General features: G+C 51.7%; 1 protein-coding gene across 1 annotated transcript in view; it reads right to left on the bottom strand.

The window, feature by feature from the left end:
- Positions 1–11,276: 11,276 nt before the first annotated feature.
- LOC132455482 (zinc finger protein GLI2-like) overlaps positions 11,277–15,070 on the bottom strand; it is a 15,123-nt gene continuing 11,329 nt past the window's right edge. The window contains 2 exon segments of the mRNA XM_060049344.1: positions 11,277–14,508; positions 14,948–15,070. The exon segment at positions 14,948–15,070 is cut by the window's right edge and continues 223 nt beyond it. Coding sequence (XP_059905327.1) covers positions 12,446–14,508; positions 14,948–15,070 — 2,186 coding nt within the window. The 3' untranslated portion in view covers positions 11,277–12,445.

The following is a 15,070-nucleotide window of genomic DNA, read 5'->3' as shown; positions in this document are numbered from 1 at the left end:
CCAAAAAGAAAAAATAGGAATTAAGTCAAATAGCTAATATACATTCTTGTCTTGGTCTGTATGTGGCATCCCTTCTCGTTGGCTAGGCTGTGTTTACTGAGTCTATACTCTGCCCAGGATCCTTAGAGTTTTGGGTCAGTCACGGTGGTCAGGTACTCTGATACTGTGCTCTTTCCGTTTAGGGACGAGTAGCGTGCCAAATTTGCTCTGATTTCTGGTTGATTCCTTCCATGTGCCAAATAGCTTTCTTGTAATTAGGTTTTGCCGGCTGGGGTGGTTGTTGTGTTGTGGACAGAGGCCCAGGACCAGCTGCCTAAGGGGATCTGTTTCTGGATGTAACTCTGTGGGTGAGGGCCTTGTTGTGGAGCATGGTGCTGTCACCACCCTTCAGCCCGTTATACCGTTTCAGCGCGCTCGTCTGTATTTTTTAATAATATGTGGATTTCGTCCTCTTTCTGCCTTGCATGCATTATTTGGTGTTTATCTTTTGACTCTGGGAATAGATTTGCAGAATTCTACATGCAGAGTGTGCCCATTTTATAGCATCTTGCTTAGCGAGTGGACCCCAGACCTCACAGCCGTAGAGCGCGTTGGGTTCTATTACCGCGGCCGAAATTTGGAGCCAGATTTTAATTGGAATGTCTAGTTTGATGTTTCGTTTTATGCCATGAAAGGCCCTCTTTGCCTTGTCTCTGAGGTCATTCACGGCTTTGTTGAAGTTTCATGTCGGGTGGATGTTTACACCGAGTGTGCTTTTCTGTGTGCTCTGAGTCTAGGACTATGGTTGTCTAAGTGGAATTTATATTTGTGGAGGCTGCATCAAATATCAAAATGTTTTTATTTTTTTTACCAAGGTTCACTGTCAAGGCTAGCGTGTGTGTGTGTGTGTGTGTGTGTGTGTGTGTGTGTGTGTGTGTGTGTGTGTGTGTGTGTGTGTGTGTGTGTGTGTGTGTGTGTGTGTGTGTGTGTGTGTGTGTGTGTGTGTGTGTGTGTGTGTGAGTGAGTGAGTGAGTGAGAGAATTAACAATATGGCTGCCAGGCGCATGCTACCACCGCCACGGCCCTCTCCTGTTAAGTCCTTCCAGCTATGTGTCTGGAGGTGCCAGGGTCAAAGGAAAGACCTCCCCCTTCCCACACACACACCCCACCTCACCACCGCCACCCTGCCAGCTGAATAGATTCACTCAATTGAAATTGATGAACAACTGTGGAGTGTGTGTGGATGATGGCTGCATTAAGTCGCCTCCCCTGGCCCGAGTCACTCTGATTGGACTCTGGGGCTGGGTGAGGCTACACACCTGTTGCACATTGAGTAATCAGTGTGCACAGGGTAAACCAGCCATCCCCCCACGCCCTCAGACAGAGATCTCCTGCATGGCTAAATGGAGCACCATTGTCATGTATCATTATCTACAATCTTACAATTAACCAGTCTTCCAGTACACACACTCTCCCAAAATAACGTACTTAGCGCCTGTTGAAATGCCTCTTTAAAAAACATGAATTTGGTTCAAAAAACGCACAAAAAAAGGGAGAAACCTAAGAAGCAAACACAGGGAAGAGTCCCGTACTTCTTCAAAGTTCCTCTGATGTCGGCGTGGAGGTTGCTTTGGCGCACCGGGCTGCTCTGAAGTCACCGTTGCATCAGCTGCTTAATGTTACATGACACGGTGTCTGTGTTTGCTACGGCCCTCGAGCCCCGCCCCACAGTGAGAGGAGGGTGTTCTTTAACCTGGAGCACACACGCTTTATTCAGAGGACTCGTTCTGATTGCCCCTCTGTCGTCTCCCAACGTAAAAAAAAAAATCTGATATTTATGGTTCGAGACTCAACTCACCTTCTGCTCGTACTTCTGTACTTACAGGCTATGAAACAACGGCCGTATCGTGGTTGGGTTCGGACTGCCGTCTTTGCACGTGGTGAAAATGAAAACCCTGCATAATTGATTCCCAGAACGGAGGGATTTGTTTGACGCTAGGTTCCTTTGATCGGTTCAGGTTTTTTTGTACGTGTTGTTCTTGAAATGTCGGCCCGCGTCCACATCCCCTGCAGCATGTTCAGGAACCGTCGGACCGAAGCAAGCCATGGGACGGTGTTTTAAGAACCACATCACAACAAAGAAAGACAAGCGAGAGCCCAAAAGAAGCACAATCTTTTATTTATATTCCTAAAAACCAAACACGAAAACCCAAAACACTGCTGTGGCAGTTGACCTATCACAATGCTTTCCAGGATCAAAGATGGCGGGGGGGGGGGCTGTTGGCGCAGTGTTGGAGCCGCCCCTGGAAAGCACATGTTTACTCATACGTTAACGAGTGAACACCAGGTTAGCGCTGATGCTAACTCAGAAGCTCTGATGCCTCTCCTGTTGTTGCGTTACACTTGTGGTCGGAGTTGTACGTCGACCAATTCACAGCAGTGAGATGTCACTGCAAGTAGAGTATGGATCTGATTTTTGAACAGGTAAATATATGTTTGTTACTGTATTTTGAATCCCCATTGGCTATGCAAATATAATTATGGAAGATAGAGAGGATAGAGAGTGACAGAGAGAGTGACAGAGTGAGTGAGAGGGAGAGAAAGAGAAATAGAGTGACAGAGATGAGTGAAATAGAGAGTCATATAGAGGGAGAGAGAGAGAGTTTGAAAGGGAGAGGGAGTGAGCGAGGGAGAGAGTGATAGAAAAAGTGAGAGGGAGAGAGAGAGTGAGAGTGAGAGACAGAATGACGGACAGACGGACAGACAGGACACCTACCTAGCCAGCTAGAGCAGCGGTATGTGGTTGGAAGAGAGCTCTGACTGGAGGTCAGAAGCGGCGGTTTTAATGAGGACCTCCACAAGGCTCCAGAGAAGCCAGAGAGGAACCCCCCCCTTGGTACCTGACCTCCCAGAGCCCCCACCCAGATCCCCCACTCCCTGACACGACGAGACCCCTGCCGCTCGAGAATTTAAACACCACCACCTCCACCACTGCAACACCCTGCCTGCTACCCCCCCTCTTCCCAGCCATATCTGAGGTATATCTGGAGGGGGGGGGGGGGGGGGGGGGGAGATGGTGGAGGAGGTGGAGGAGATAGTGCTGAGAGGGGGGTGGGGGGGGGGGGGGGGAGATGGTGGAGGAGGTGGAGGAGGAGGAGGAGGTGGAGGAGATAGTGCTGAGAGGGGGGTGGGGGGGAGATGGTGGAGGAGGTGGAGGAGGAGGAGGAGGAGGAGGTGGAGGAGATAGTGCTGAGAGGGGGGGGGGGAGGACATGGTGGAGGAGGTGGAGGAGGTGGAGGAGGAGGAGGTGGAGGAGGTGGTAGTGACTGTAACTGGCTGGAATTCAGAACTCCGTGACTGGATTTATTCAAAGCATTGAAAAATGTCTCCATTGTTTCGGCGATGCTGTGAAAAGGTTGAGCCTGGGAAACGCTTGCATGAGCGATGAAGAACCACAGGCCTATGCATAAAGTATGGATCCAAGTACAACTATAGATTTGACCTTCGACTCGATACATTGATTCTCCATCTCTAGGTACGGGAGCAACGGTTAGCAAGCAAAAACCCCGTTTGGACGATCTGTTCTTAATCGTCCTTGTTTTATCATCCACACCTCCAGCCCAGGGGCAAGGCACCGCCTCACTCTGAGCGGTTCTGAAGAGCGCGCCAGCGGCCTGGCCCCATCGTATGCTAATGCCTCGGGGGGGCAGAGGTGTTCTCTGGGAAAGGCGTCCGGTGATCACATGTCAATGACGCCCGGAGACGCGCAGGAGCTTCACATGATGCATCGCAGGTAATGGCGGCCGCGATTGTCCCGGTAGCAACCGCATGTTGTCCACGACGACGCGTTAATATCGGCCGGCCGCCGCAGACAGATGGCGCGACGTTGGTGGAAGCAGATGTTATTTTTGCATATGGGAACATATTATGAATATGCATGCGGTATTAGTTCATGACACCGTAGGCCCCTCCCCTACGATTGGCCGACCCATTATGTATATAATCCTGGTCATGAATATTATCCTGCCTCGGACGGGCTGTTTTATTCACAAAGCAGGACTGAGATACATTCATTTAATTTGAGATATGCGTTCCAAAAAAAGAGCTCTTTGTGTTTCCTATTGCCTGAGAATTAATTGTAATTCATTTCAAAAACAGCGCCAATGGTCACAGTTCTATCCCGTGTTAAACCTTCACAATAAAATACAGAAACGTAAATAGTACTGTCCTAACATCCCATTCAGACGGTAACCATGGATATCCTCGGGCGCGGACCTCTCTGAGGAACGGGCATTATTCAGAGGTCCTGGTTAATATTAAGCAGGCACTGACACCGGGCGCCCTCAGAGTTTACCCCCACCTTCAATACCCACGCCTGGGCCCACCAGCCGAAGGTGGGGCGGCCGTATTTAAATGGGAGCAGCCCTGAGCAGAGGCGCGCGTGGTTAACGCCATGGTTTATTGATAACCAAAGGGCGTTCTGAGACACCCCGACTTGGGGTACTCCGAGGAGCCTGGTTTGAGGCGTGTTATTCGATGGTGGTTGTGCGTTGGCTTGTGTGTGTTGGGCTGCGTTAGCGCTGGAACTCGCTTGTTTTACACGATCGCGTTGAGCCCCGTGATGACGCTAACACCGTGGCAAGAACACTGGGTCCTCACAGATTTGACCTTTTTGAGATTATTCAAGTATTATAGTGTTATGATAGCCGACCATTTTCAAAATGGCCCCCTGGCCGTGCTTGAGAAATGTTCTGTTTTTATTTGATTTATTATTTGAATCATCTCACCTTGCCCCTGATATCAGCTCAGATAGTGATATTGTTCTCCCACCTCTCTGTCTCCATCTCTCCCTCTCTGTCTCTGTCTCCAGCTCTCATTCTTACGTAGTTTCCTCGCTCCGTCCCTCCTGCCTCTCTCTCTCCACCCACCTTCTCCCGTTCTCTCGTTATCTTCCGTAGGTCGTGATGGAGAGATGGACGGTGTGCGGAGGGGTGGATGGATGATGGACAGATGATGGATGGGTGAGGGTGTGTAGGTGGGTGGATGAGTCCTCCCATCCACCCGTTCCTCCGTCCATCCGCCCTTCACGCACACTGTTTTTTTTTTTTAATTTCCCCCATGTCTCCCCCCCCCCCCCCCACCTCGCCCCCCCCAGGAGCCCCATCGGGGGGGGGATGTTCTGCATGTCAGACAGTGATCAGTGGGAGATCTGAGTCCCCCTCCTCCCCCTCTCCCCCCCCCCTAGGCTCCTGGGGGGCCGTCCGGCCGACCCTCACATCCCCACGTGGCCGGGCTGAGGGGCCATTTGCATAAAGCCGCATGAGGGCCCCAGCGAGGAACACTTAGAAGTCCCCTCCGCCCCGCGCCTCTCTGATCTGGGGCCCGCTAATTAGACGCAGCAGCGCAGCCCGACACAGCGGCCAGGATCCTGACGAGGGCCGCGTCAGCCGGCGGAGATGTCAGCCGCTAAGGATATGTTTCTAACGAAGACGTGTGTGCGTGTGCGTGCGCGCGCGTGTGTGTGTGTGTGTGTGTGTGTGTGTGTGTGTGTGTGTGTGTGTGTGTGTGTGTGTGTGTGTGTGTGTGTGTGTGTGTGTGTGTGTGCGTGCGTGTGATGCGTGAGGGGTAGATCTGGATGCGTGTTCTCCTTTGATGGTGGATGCGTGTGTCGCGTGTGATGAAGTCAACTCCGACAGTTGTCTGCGTTAACGGTGGGCGTTGCGCTCCTGTGTTCTTGTTGATGCAGTTTCCCCCCGCGCTGAGACCAGGGAGGGGGGGCCGCCTTGCCTTTAACACGAACCCCTGTGATCTCCGACGCGACTACGCAACCCCGGGAGGGACGACCCAACGACCAAAAAGACTCACGCACACACACACACACACTCTGTATGAAGGAAGACATCTTCCTCTCGAGAGCGACGGACTAAATCAGGGTGGATCTGACAGGCAGAAGACGAAAGCCAAACGAAAAACACATTTCAGGGCACGAGATGGGGGAAGGGAGGGAACGCGCGACGGGTCTTGGCAGACAGATAGGATGACGCGTGCGGAGACACTCCGGCGGACAGGCCTTCTGCAGGAGTGGCTCGAATTCGGGCTGGCCTGAAATTGATTCATCAATTAATATTGTCTTCCGTCCTCGGGAGATTGAGTCTGGGAGTGGATTAACACGATATTATTCAGAGGGGGAATGAATAACGCCAGCGCAGCCAGGAGGGCCGGTGTTATCCATCATCCAGCATGACACGCTGCGCAGAACTTCTTCTGGAGATCGCCGTGGAAACAGCCAACGTTTGAGTGGCGGCGTGCTGCGTTGGGCGCTAGGCTAACGAGGAACGGCGGTGTTCGACGCGCCGTGACGAGATGAGGTCTTTGTTAGCGTGGGTAGGACAAAAGGGAAGGTTTGGTCGGGTTCTTAATGGAACTGGTGACGACCAGGACGGTTCCCCCGTTCAGCCAACATCGGCGTCTTCGATGGGGACGGGGGGGGACGGGGAGTGATGAGACAGGAGCCCGTGGAACCTGTGACTGACAGCCCGGGAAGTTACCGGACAACCCGGGTGGGGGGAGGGAGTTTTATTCCGGGGTGAAGACAGTGACAGGAGTGAAGTCACTGTATGTCATTGTGGGAAATTCGTCATGATGGCTGAAGGCCCTTGACTAAAGCAAAGGCCTTTAAGCCTAGCAACAAGAACAATAATATCCAACGTCTCACCCATGAACAAGGGAAAACTATGAGCTCTCTCTTGTCATCAGCTGCTTTGACTTTTTTCACATTAATAGTAGCAATAATTGTTTGAGCTTTCCCTGCTGTTGTGGGTACAAGTGTATAAGAAATACAAGTATATGTATATATATATTATAATATATATTATATTATAGCACTTATACCTCCAACAATAGGGATTGGAGATTACAAGCATGTATAGCCCAAATTGTTCAACCAATCAGACATGCTGAATCGCTGATAACTCCGCCTAGTTCCCCCTAGATACAGTTCTCTGCCCCTGGTTTGGATGTGACGTACGACGGCCCTGTTGACTCAAGTTCCCCCGGAGTCAACAGGAAGTCCCAGCACGTCGTCTACTACTACTACTACTACTACCTGGCCGGCCCTGGCCTGGCTTGGGTTTGGGTCTGGGAGTGTCGGGCTGATGGATGGGCCCGGGCGAGGTGGTGCCTGGCTGCAGCCACGCAGCCCATCACTCACGCTCACGGCGCTCCGTACAGCAACACTGCATTAAAGTGTCGTTAGCGTTAGCGGGCTCACGGGCCTCTAGAGGAGCCCCCTCCCCCCCTCCCCTGCTGCTAGAGAGAAGAGGAAGGAAAGAAGGGGTAGGGGGGGGGGGGGGAAGAGGAAAAGAAAAGGAGCTGCTCAACGGGGCGTTTATTACGTGGACGGGACCCAGTGAGTTTTTTTGTTTTTAATGCGTGGAAGGGCAGCCTGATCCGTGGCTGTTGTTGTTGTGTCTGTGTGTTCGCGGTTGTGTGTTAGTTTGTTTGTTTGTTTGTTTGTTTGTTTGTTTGTTTGTTTGTTCGCGCCCGTGTGTGCTTGTGTGTGCATGTGTGGGCACAGCCAAGCCGGTATCGCAATCTTTTCGTGTGTATGTTTTCTTTGGGGGTGGGGGGGGGGGGGGTATAAGCGCTGACAGGCTTGTCACTCATGAAAGGACCCCATAAATCGGGGGGCTTCCCCCCCGGGCAAAAGAGAAACCTTGGACACACTGTTAAAGGCGCTCCCCTGAAAGCCTTTAAATCTGTGGCGGACATGCCTGCTTTAGTGGCTAGCTAATGCGTTAGCAGTCTGCTGCCGTGTGCTCTCTACGATACGTCCAAGTTGTACATTCCTCTGGTTCAACAACCGCTGCACCTCAAGGACTTGTGCGGCCCTTTTTTTTTATGTCCAACGTGAAAAGGACTTGTCCATGTTGTCTTCTAAGTCTTTCTGTGCTGTCTTCTACGTCTTTCCCCGAAACTTTCAGTGAGAGATTAAGGCCCCGTCCACACAAAGCCGATTTCATGGCGAAACCGCAAAGGTCTTGTACGGTTCGGCCTTCCGTCCACACGAAGCCGGCGAATCCGCTGACCGAAACCGCAAACTTCTGAAACCACCCTCGGAGGTGGTTTCAAATCTATCCGGTTTCGTTTTGGTTTCGTGTGGACGCCTGAAACCGACTGAAACCGCAAACCATGACGTCATCGCCCCACCCCTCGACCTCCTACCCAATGGCTCTTAAGCCCGCGGAGTCTCAGAAATCACAACAAAAAAGATGATGGCGGACTACAAGCTTGAAATCGTTCTGCAGCATATCATGTCCCTTGTTGGGTTGCTAAGCCATTATTTATTGAGAATCTAGTTCGCCATCGTAGAAGAGCTGTTTGTTTGTGTTGTTAGTGGTTCGGGGGGCAGCCTTTATGCGCATGCTCGCCTCTTCTTCTTCTGGATTTGTGTACCAGAAGCAGCGCCCCTTATGGGCCTGGAATGTTTACTACAGCGTTTCTACAGATCTATCCGGTTTCGCTTGGTTTCGTCTTTACGGAGATACTTCGAAACCGGATAGATCGAAACCGTAACGGTTTCGCCCGTTTCGGCTTCGTGTGGACGGGGCCTAAGAAGGCTGCTACTGCTTGGTCTGTGAGCGTAAACTCTTAGCTACATTTTTTCTTTCGATTGTGCACCGGTAGCTATCCGTCTACAAGAGCAGCTTTAATTACGTTACATTTAGTTGATTCAAGAGCAGCCTAACCAAGGAAACATAGGATAATGATTCCAGTGCGTTCTGAATTTCAACACTGATCATTCGATGGACACACAGAGGCTCTGTGGAATGCTGTTATTCAGTTACTTCTGTTTTCTGTTAGTTAAAGCTGCTGTAGGTAAGATTCAAGAGCTGTAAAGAGAGCCGAAAATAGCTGTATACCTCCCTTTAATTCTTCACCATTGAGTAGTGCGGCATGTCACACACCTGTGATGACATGCAAGATGGAGTCCCTGAACCAAAAACAGAAGAGATGCCCTGATTGGTCAGAAATATGCCAGGAGCGGTCTAAAATCGAAATAGTCTCGCACAGAGGCAGGCGCAGCCAACTGGAAACAGATATTCTCACAGCGCATTTCAATCACTAATAGCTGATGGATGGCTCGGCAATTTCTAACAAATTACACTCTTAAATCTTACCTACAGCACCTTTAACTCTATAATTACTGAGGTCATTCTGGGGGAGGGGCTCTTAGACAAAGTGACTGAGTTCATAAAGACGGAGGGTATTAACGACCAGGTAGGGTTCGAAAGGGCATAGGCTAGGCAGAGGAGGTCTGGGCATCAAACCGGGAACCTCTACGGCTGGGGATTCAGACAGCTCAGAGCCACACCACCGATCCTCCCATCCCTTTTCCACTCGTCGCTCTCTCATGGCCGTAATTGCTGCGCACGGACGGATATCAAAGCAGCCATTTGTGAATCACACAAGATGCCATTTTGACGACACAGAGAGCACCCTGTTCTCTATTCAGTCTCTGCCGCGTCCCATTCATAATCCACGACGACATTCTCCGAACGACGAAGGTGGTGGGGAAGAAAAAAAACCCTCTTTCATCCATCTGAGGCGATTATCTCCTCTGAGGAGAGAGCTGCGGGTAACCACCACCACTTCCACGTCCCCCCACCCACCCCCTCTCTCCTGAGCCCCGACTTCTGCATACCCCCCCCCCCTCCCCCCCCCCCCCCTCCTCCCCGCAGCCCGGGGCGATCCCTTTCCACCGTCAGCGCTCCGAGCGCGTCTCTGAGAGAATAAGGAATCGAGTGGCAAGAGCAATCAGAGCCGTCCCGGACATCCACCGCTGGAACCCCTGACAGCCCGACATGACTTTTCCTCCCTCCTCTATCCTCCCTCTCCCCTCCACCCTTGCCCGTTTCTACTTTAAGACACACGTGCACACACACGCTCATGCACGCACGCGCGTGACTGCTCGTTCCCAGCGTTCAGAGCCACGTCCCCTCACGTCCTACGCTTCGTTTTATTGGGGCCGACGGCGGGCCGACGCTGTCGGTGCTAATATGAAAGAACATACACGACTGAACCGCTCCCCCCCCCACCCCCCCAACTACAACACACACACACACACACACACACACACACACACACACACACACACACACACACACACACACTCTGTCACTCCCCCTTCCTCCCCCCAGTACCCCAGTACACACACACATACACACATACACACACACTCTGTCACTCCCCCTTCCTCACCCCGGTACACTCACACAGACACACTCTGTCTCACAGGAAACGCCTGTGCACTCTGAAACAGAATCTATAACTTGATAATCCTGCTTTATCTTTTATGCTTGCTAGGGTGGTTACAACGCGCGATCAGAGTTTGTTTGCTTGACGTTTCTTTTTTTGGGGGGGGGGGAATGGGGGACGGAAAGGAAGGATTAGGGATTTATGAGGGCCTTGGGCACTCATACAAACTCACTTTGTGTCACATTTTTGTGGATCATTTCTTATCCCCTCCCCTGGGTGAGGGCCCTTTGGTGCTCAGGCCCCCCCTCCCCCCTGGGCATGTGCCCAAGATTGTCAATATCTGTTAGATCCGGCCTTCGGAAACAGTTTGTTCACCTCCCAGATTCTTCGAGGATCCTTGGTTGAGCCACGACGGCGAGAAAGATATGAAGACAAGGGTGTGATTGTTGGTCCTCCTGCAGCACGTGCACGGCTCTTCAAAGACAAAAAGAAAGTTTAGCTCCTGAATTATTGATGCCGTAACCCCCCCCCCCCCCCCCCCCCCCCCCCTGACATCTGACGGACGCAGCAATCAAGAGCAGCTGTGATGAATTATCATCTGTCTGGATCAAATGAGGAGTGAAGCTAATCGCTGTGCTATGCTAGCTAACTTATTTTATGAGGATAAAGTTCCCTTTCTTTCTCACATCCAGAGCCTGAGATGGAATACCCCGGATCTGAAATCGAAATGGTCTCATACGGAGGCAGGCCCAGTCAACCAGAAACAGATATTCTCGCAGAGCGTTTCACTCACTAACAGCTGAAGGAGGGCTGTGTCATTTCTTACATCTCACACTCGGATAAAAGCTCAGAGTCTAACCTATGACCCCTATGAATGTTTTACATTGTGATGTGAAACAGTGACTTAAAAAAGCACATGAGATCGGCTAAATTGATTGCAGGGAACATTATATCATTTATATTTATGTCAATATACTGGATGGTCGGACTCATATGCATGGTTAATATGGATACAGGTAACTATTAAACAAACAAGTGTGTATAAAACTTTGTCAAATATTTATTCCATAGAAATGTACAAATTATATTTACATAGTCAGTGCAACGAATTGGCATAACGTCGGACGAAAGGAATTTGAATATCTTAAGAAGAATGGTAATATTTTTTCTTCTTCCATGATTTTCAATGCTTAAAGACTTTTATTATTGTCACCTTCCTCTTTTAGGGTATCAGTTGTGAACCTTTGAATAAAGACATGTTGATATGAATAAGGAAATCACATTTAGATGATATGGCTGAGATTGGGATACAGGGGAATAAAATCAATACACAATTAGGAGATGACTCATTCTTAAGATCCAGGTATCTTGATGGTACCTATTTACCTTTTAAAGATGCAGTGTGTAAGATTTAGTAGCACCAATTGGTGAGCAACTGAATACCCCCCGAACCCCCAGGGGCCAGTTGGTAAAAATGTGATCATCTGCGACAGCATCGCGTAAGCAAGTATCAACTGATGAGGTTCCTTCTAAATTGTATACAGTTAACTAGAATGTTAAACTAGAGGTAATGGTTTACGTAAGTAAAAGTATGCATCCTCTGTAGAGTCGTATGTACTTTATGGGCTACTGTAGAATCATTGAGGTGCAAAATGGCGGGCTCTGTGGAAGAGGACCCGCTCCCTATGTAGTTATAAAGGGCTCATTCTAAGGTAAAAAATGAATTATTTTCACAGGATTATACTGTAATTAAAACATACTTATAATTATCATATTCAATATCTGTTTGTTCCGTTAGCCACCACTAAATTCTACACACTGTACCGTTAACGTTCCACACTTACTGTGTAGCATGTCGTATGTTTTGGTTGTGTCAGGCACTTAGTCAAGAACTCTACTGCAGATTGGTAACATCATCAATATGTACACAGTAACAATTGTGCTGTTGTTTATTCCGGACCCACTACCTAAGGCAAAAAATATGGCTTTTCAAAAGATAGGAAAATGCCATTTTAAATAGTTTACAAAAGAATGTACAAGAAGGAGGACCCCATGTGCACTTCTGGCACACGACCACAGATGGTTCATTCAAGTTCTCGACATTTGATTCGGTGTATGTCATTCGTTTTGTGCCAGAACTCTGGAATTAAGCACTTGCAGCTGTTTACTTTCCCCAAAAGCCAGAGACGCAATTTGCCGCAAAGTGTGGCTAAGACATCAAGTTGAGGAATTTGCTCTCCTCTGCCAGAGCAGTCAACAGAGAGCTCATGTTCCCGATGGCCATGTTCCCCGTCCCAGCCGGCACGGAGGGGAGCGTGACCGAGTTCCTGGGGGTGGTGAGGCGAGAGGAGCTCTGTGAAAAGCTACAGAGGAGGCCCGGGCTGAGGGCTCCTGATACTAGGCTGGAGTGATCCCCATCGTCCAGCATGCTGTCAAAGTCTATCGGCTCCTCTGATCCGGTGTCTCCAGGGTCCATGTCTCTGGAAGCCTGTCGGAACTCCGGCAATGGAGGGTCCTCGGCCCGACTGGAGACAAACTGGGACAGATCCACCATGGCGGATATGTCAGGGTTTCCGTTGGCTGGAAAGACCTGAATCTGCCCAGTGTAGTACAAGGCATTGTCGTTGCCGCTGCTGTTGATACTGTCGATGGACAACACTTGTGCTACTGCGTCCGAGTTAGTGTAGGCTAGGTTCAGGTTGGTCTGAGTTACCATCGCGTCGGGCCCTGACTGGCGCCTGTCTCGGGACCTGGGTTCTGTCGGTGGTCTCGGTTGTCTAAGCCCTTGGCCTTCGCTTTGTATCGAGTGCTGGGAGGCGAGGCTGCAGCTCCGGTGCCATGCCTGGTCGTCCTCCAGTTTGACCTGCATGAGGCCATCTTCCAAAGCGCTGTATTGCATGTTCACATTCTGTCCTGTCTGTCGGTTGGTGCTGGGACTCAGCGCGCTCACGTTGGTGCCGTCATAAACACCGGTGTGACGGTTCAACTGATACTGACAGCTTACGGTTTCATTGAGGTTGGCTTTCAGAGGGAGTGTCCCGTGCTCACCACAACCACCGTTGCGGTTAGCGCAATGCGGAAGAGCGGTGTAATCACTGTTCTGAACCATCCGTTGGTTGGAGTTCAGATCGCTGCGTAGGGGTCCAAAGCTCTCGTTTTGCTGGACTAGAGCCAAGTTCCCTCTGGATGCGCTCGTTTTCAAGGACACTTGGTCCCACTCAACAGCCCTTTCAGTGCTACTAGAGCCCTGCGGGGTGGAATTAACGGCCGACGTCCGTCTCTGATGGAAGGACGACTGCAGGTGATTGGCGTTCCCTCGTACGCTCTGCGCCGCTGGGTGACGCCCCGCCGATTGCCCCCCGCCCTGCATACTAAAACGTTGCAGGACGTCATCCTGGAACATCATCTCTTCTTCTGCGGCGTCCCTCGCCCCGGTTTCCACGGTGACGTTCTCTGAGATGGGGTGCCGGCTGAGGCTGCCGCGCGTCTGGAGACATACCTGCGCGGCCCGATGTCTCGGGTCCGCGGCGGAAAGTGCCGGGAGGCTGGGAACGCCGCGACTGCCCAGCGCGTCCACACTGTTGTAGCGCTGCATCTGGGGCGGCTGGAGGGGCGCCAGGCCGGCCCGCCTCACCGGGTCGCTGGCCCGTCGGGGGCCGTTAGACGGCACCTCGTGGGGCATCACGGTACAGGCGGCGTAGTTGCTGTGGCGCCTGGGGGAAAGACCGGCCGCGGCGGCCTTGCAGAGATAGGAGGACTCCCGGGCGTCCCCATACAGCGCCGTGCAGGTCTTCAGGCTCATCCGCTCCATGTCGGGGAGGGGCGTGGGCGGCGGCCCCCCGGTGGCGGCGGCGAACCTGGCCTTCAGGCAGTAGTGCTGGGCCGGGGTGAGGCTGAGCGAGGTGGGGTGGCCTCCTCTACCTCCCTCGGCCCCCGGCCCGTCCCCGCACGGGCTGGCCTCACTGGAGCGCCGGGACATGTCAGCGGAGATGGGGTCGTAGGAGCCGGTGGAGCTGAGGTTGTTGTTGTGGCGGCTGGCGTCCAGCTGGGAGGTCAGGCTGGAGCGCCGGCTGGAGAAGCACTGGGAGATGCCCGAGGACCGGCGGCTCAGGGTGTAGGCGGAGCTCAGCGTGCTGGACGTGCTGTCCCGGCGCGCCGACGGATGGCCCAGCCCGGGGGGGATCTTGCCGTGGCGGCCCGCGTCGGACAGCCCGGGGACAGGGAGGGAACCGGAAACACCCACGGCCATTTTGGGATAGTCGAAGGGGAGCCCTGGGAACCACAAGAACGTCGTCAAGAATCTTTTCCATGTCGATAATTATTTCAATATTCCCAAATTAGAAACAAGCAATGTATCTAAGATGAACACCATGAGTTGGACAAAGTAAGAACATAGGAAGGCATCATGGATTTATTTTGTTGGTGATACCAGCCATTTTGAGAGAGTTGCAGTACTGGGGAAATCCTGAATAAACATAAATATACTGTATCCTAGGCTACGGCTTTGTTTAGCCACGTCTCACCTCTCAACACTGTGGTCAGCTACAAACACAACAATGTCTCCCCATAACGACAGTGACCAAAACACCATTACAACCATTAACATTCCTATGCTCCTTTACTTCCAAACTGGTGGAGGTGGTCATGGCGATATGCTTCACGATGCATAGGCCCCATAACTCCACCACCGTCTGAACACGAGAGCCCTCACCGCCTGCCGGTATGGGGGGGAGCGTGGTGCTGCTCCTGGGGGAGGGTGGTGCCGGGTTGCCGCCCCATCTGCACGACTCCCTCGCCGTCCTCAGCTTCTCCTTCTTCAGGTACCCCAGGCCGT

The sequence above is a fragment of the Gadus macrocephalus genome, chromosome 4, assembly GCF_031168955.1.
Source record: "Gadus macrocephalus chromosome 4, ASM3116895v1".
Taxonomy (NCBI): domain Eukaryota; kingdom Metazoa; phylum Chordata; class Actinopteri; order Gadiformes; family Gadidae; genus Gadus; species Gadus macrocephalus.
The sequence above is the reverse complement of the archived record's forward strand: the minus strand, read 5'-3'. Positions and strand labels throughout refer to the sequence as shown.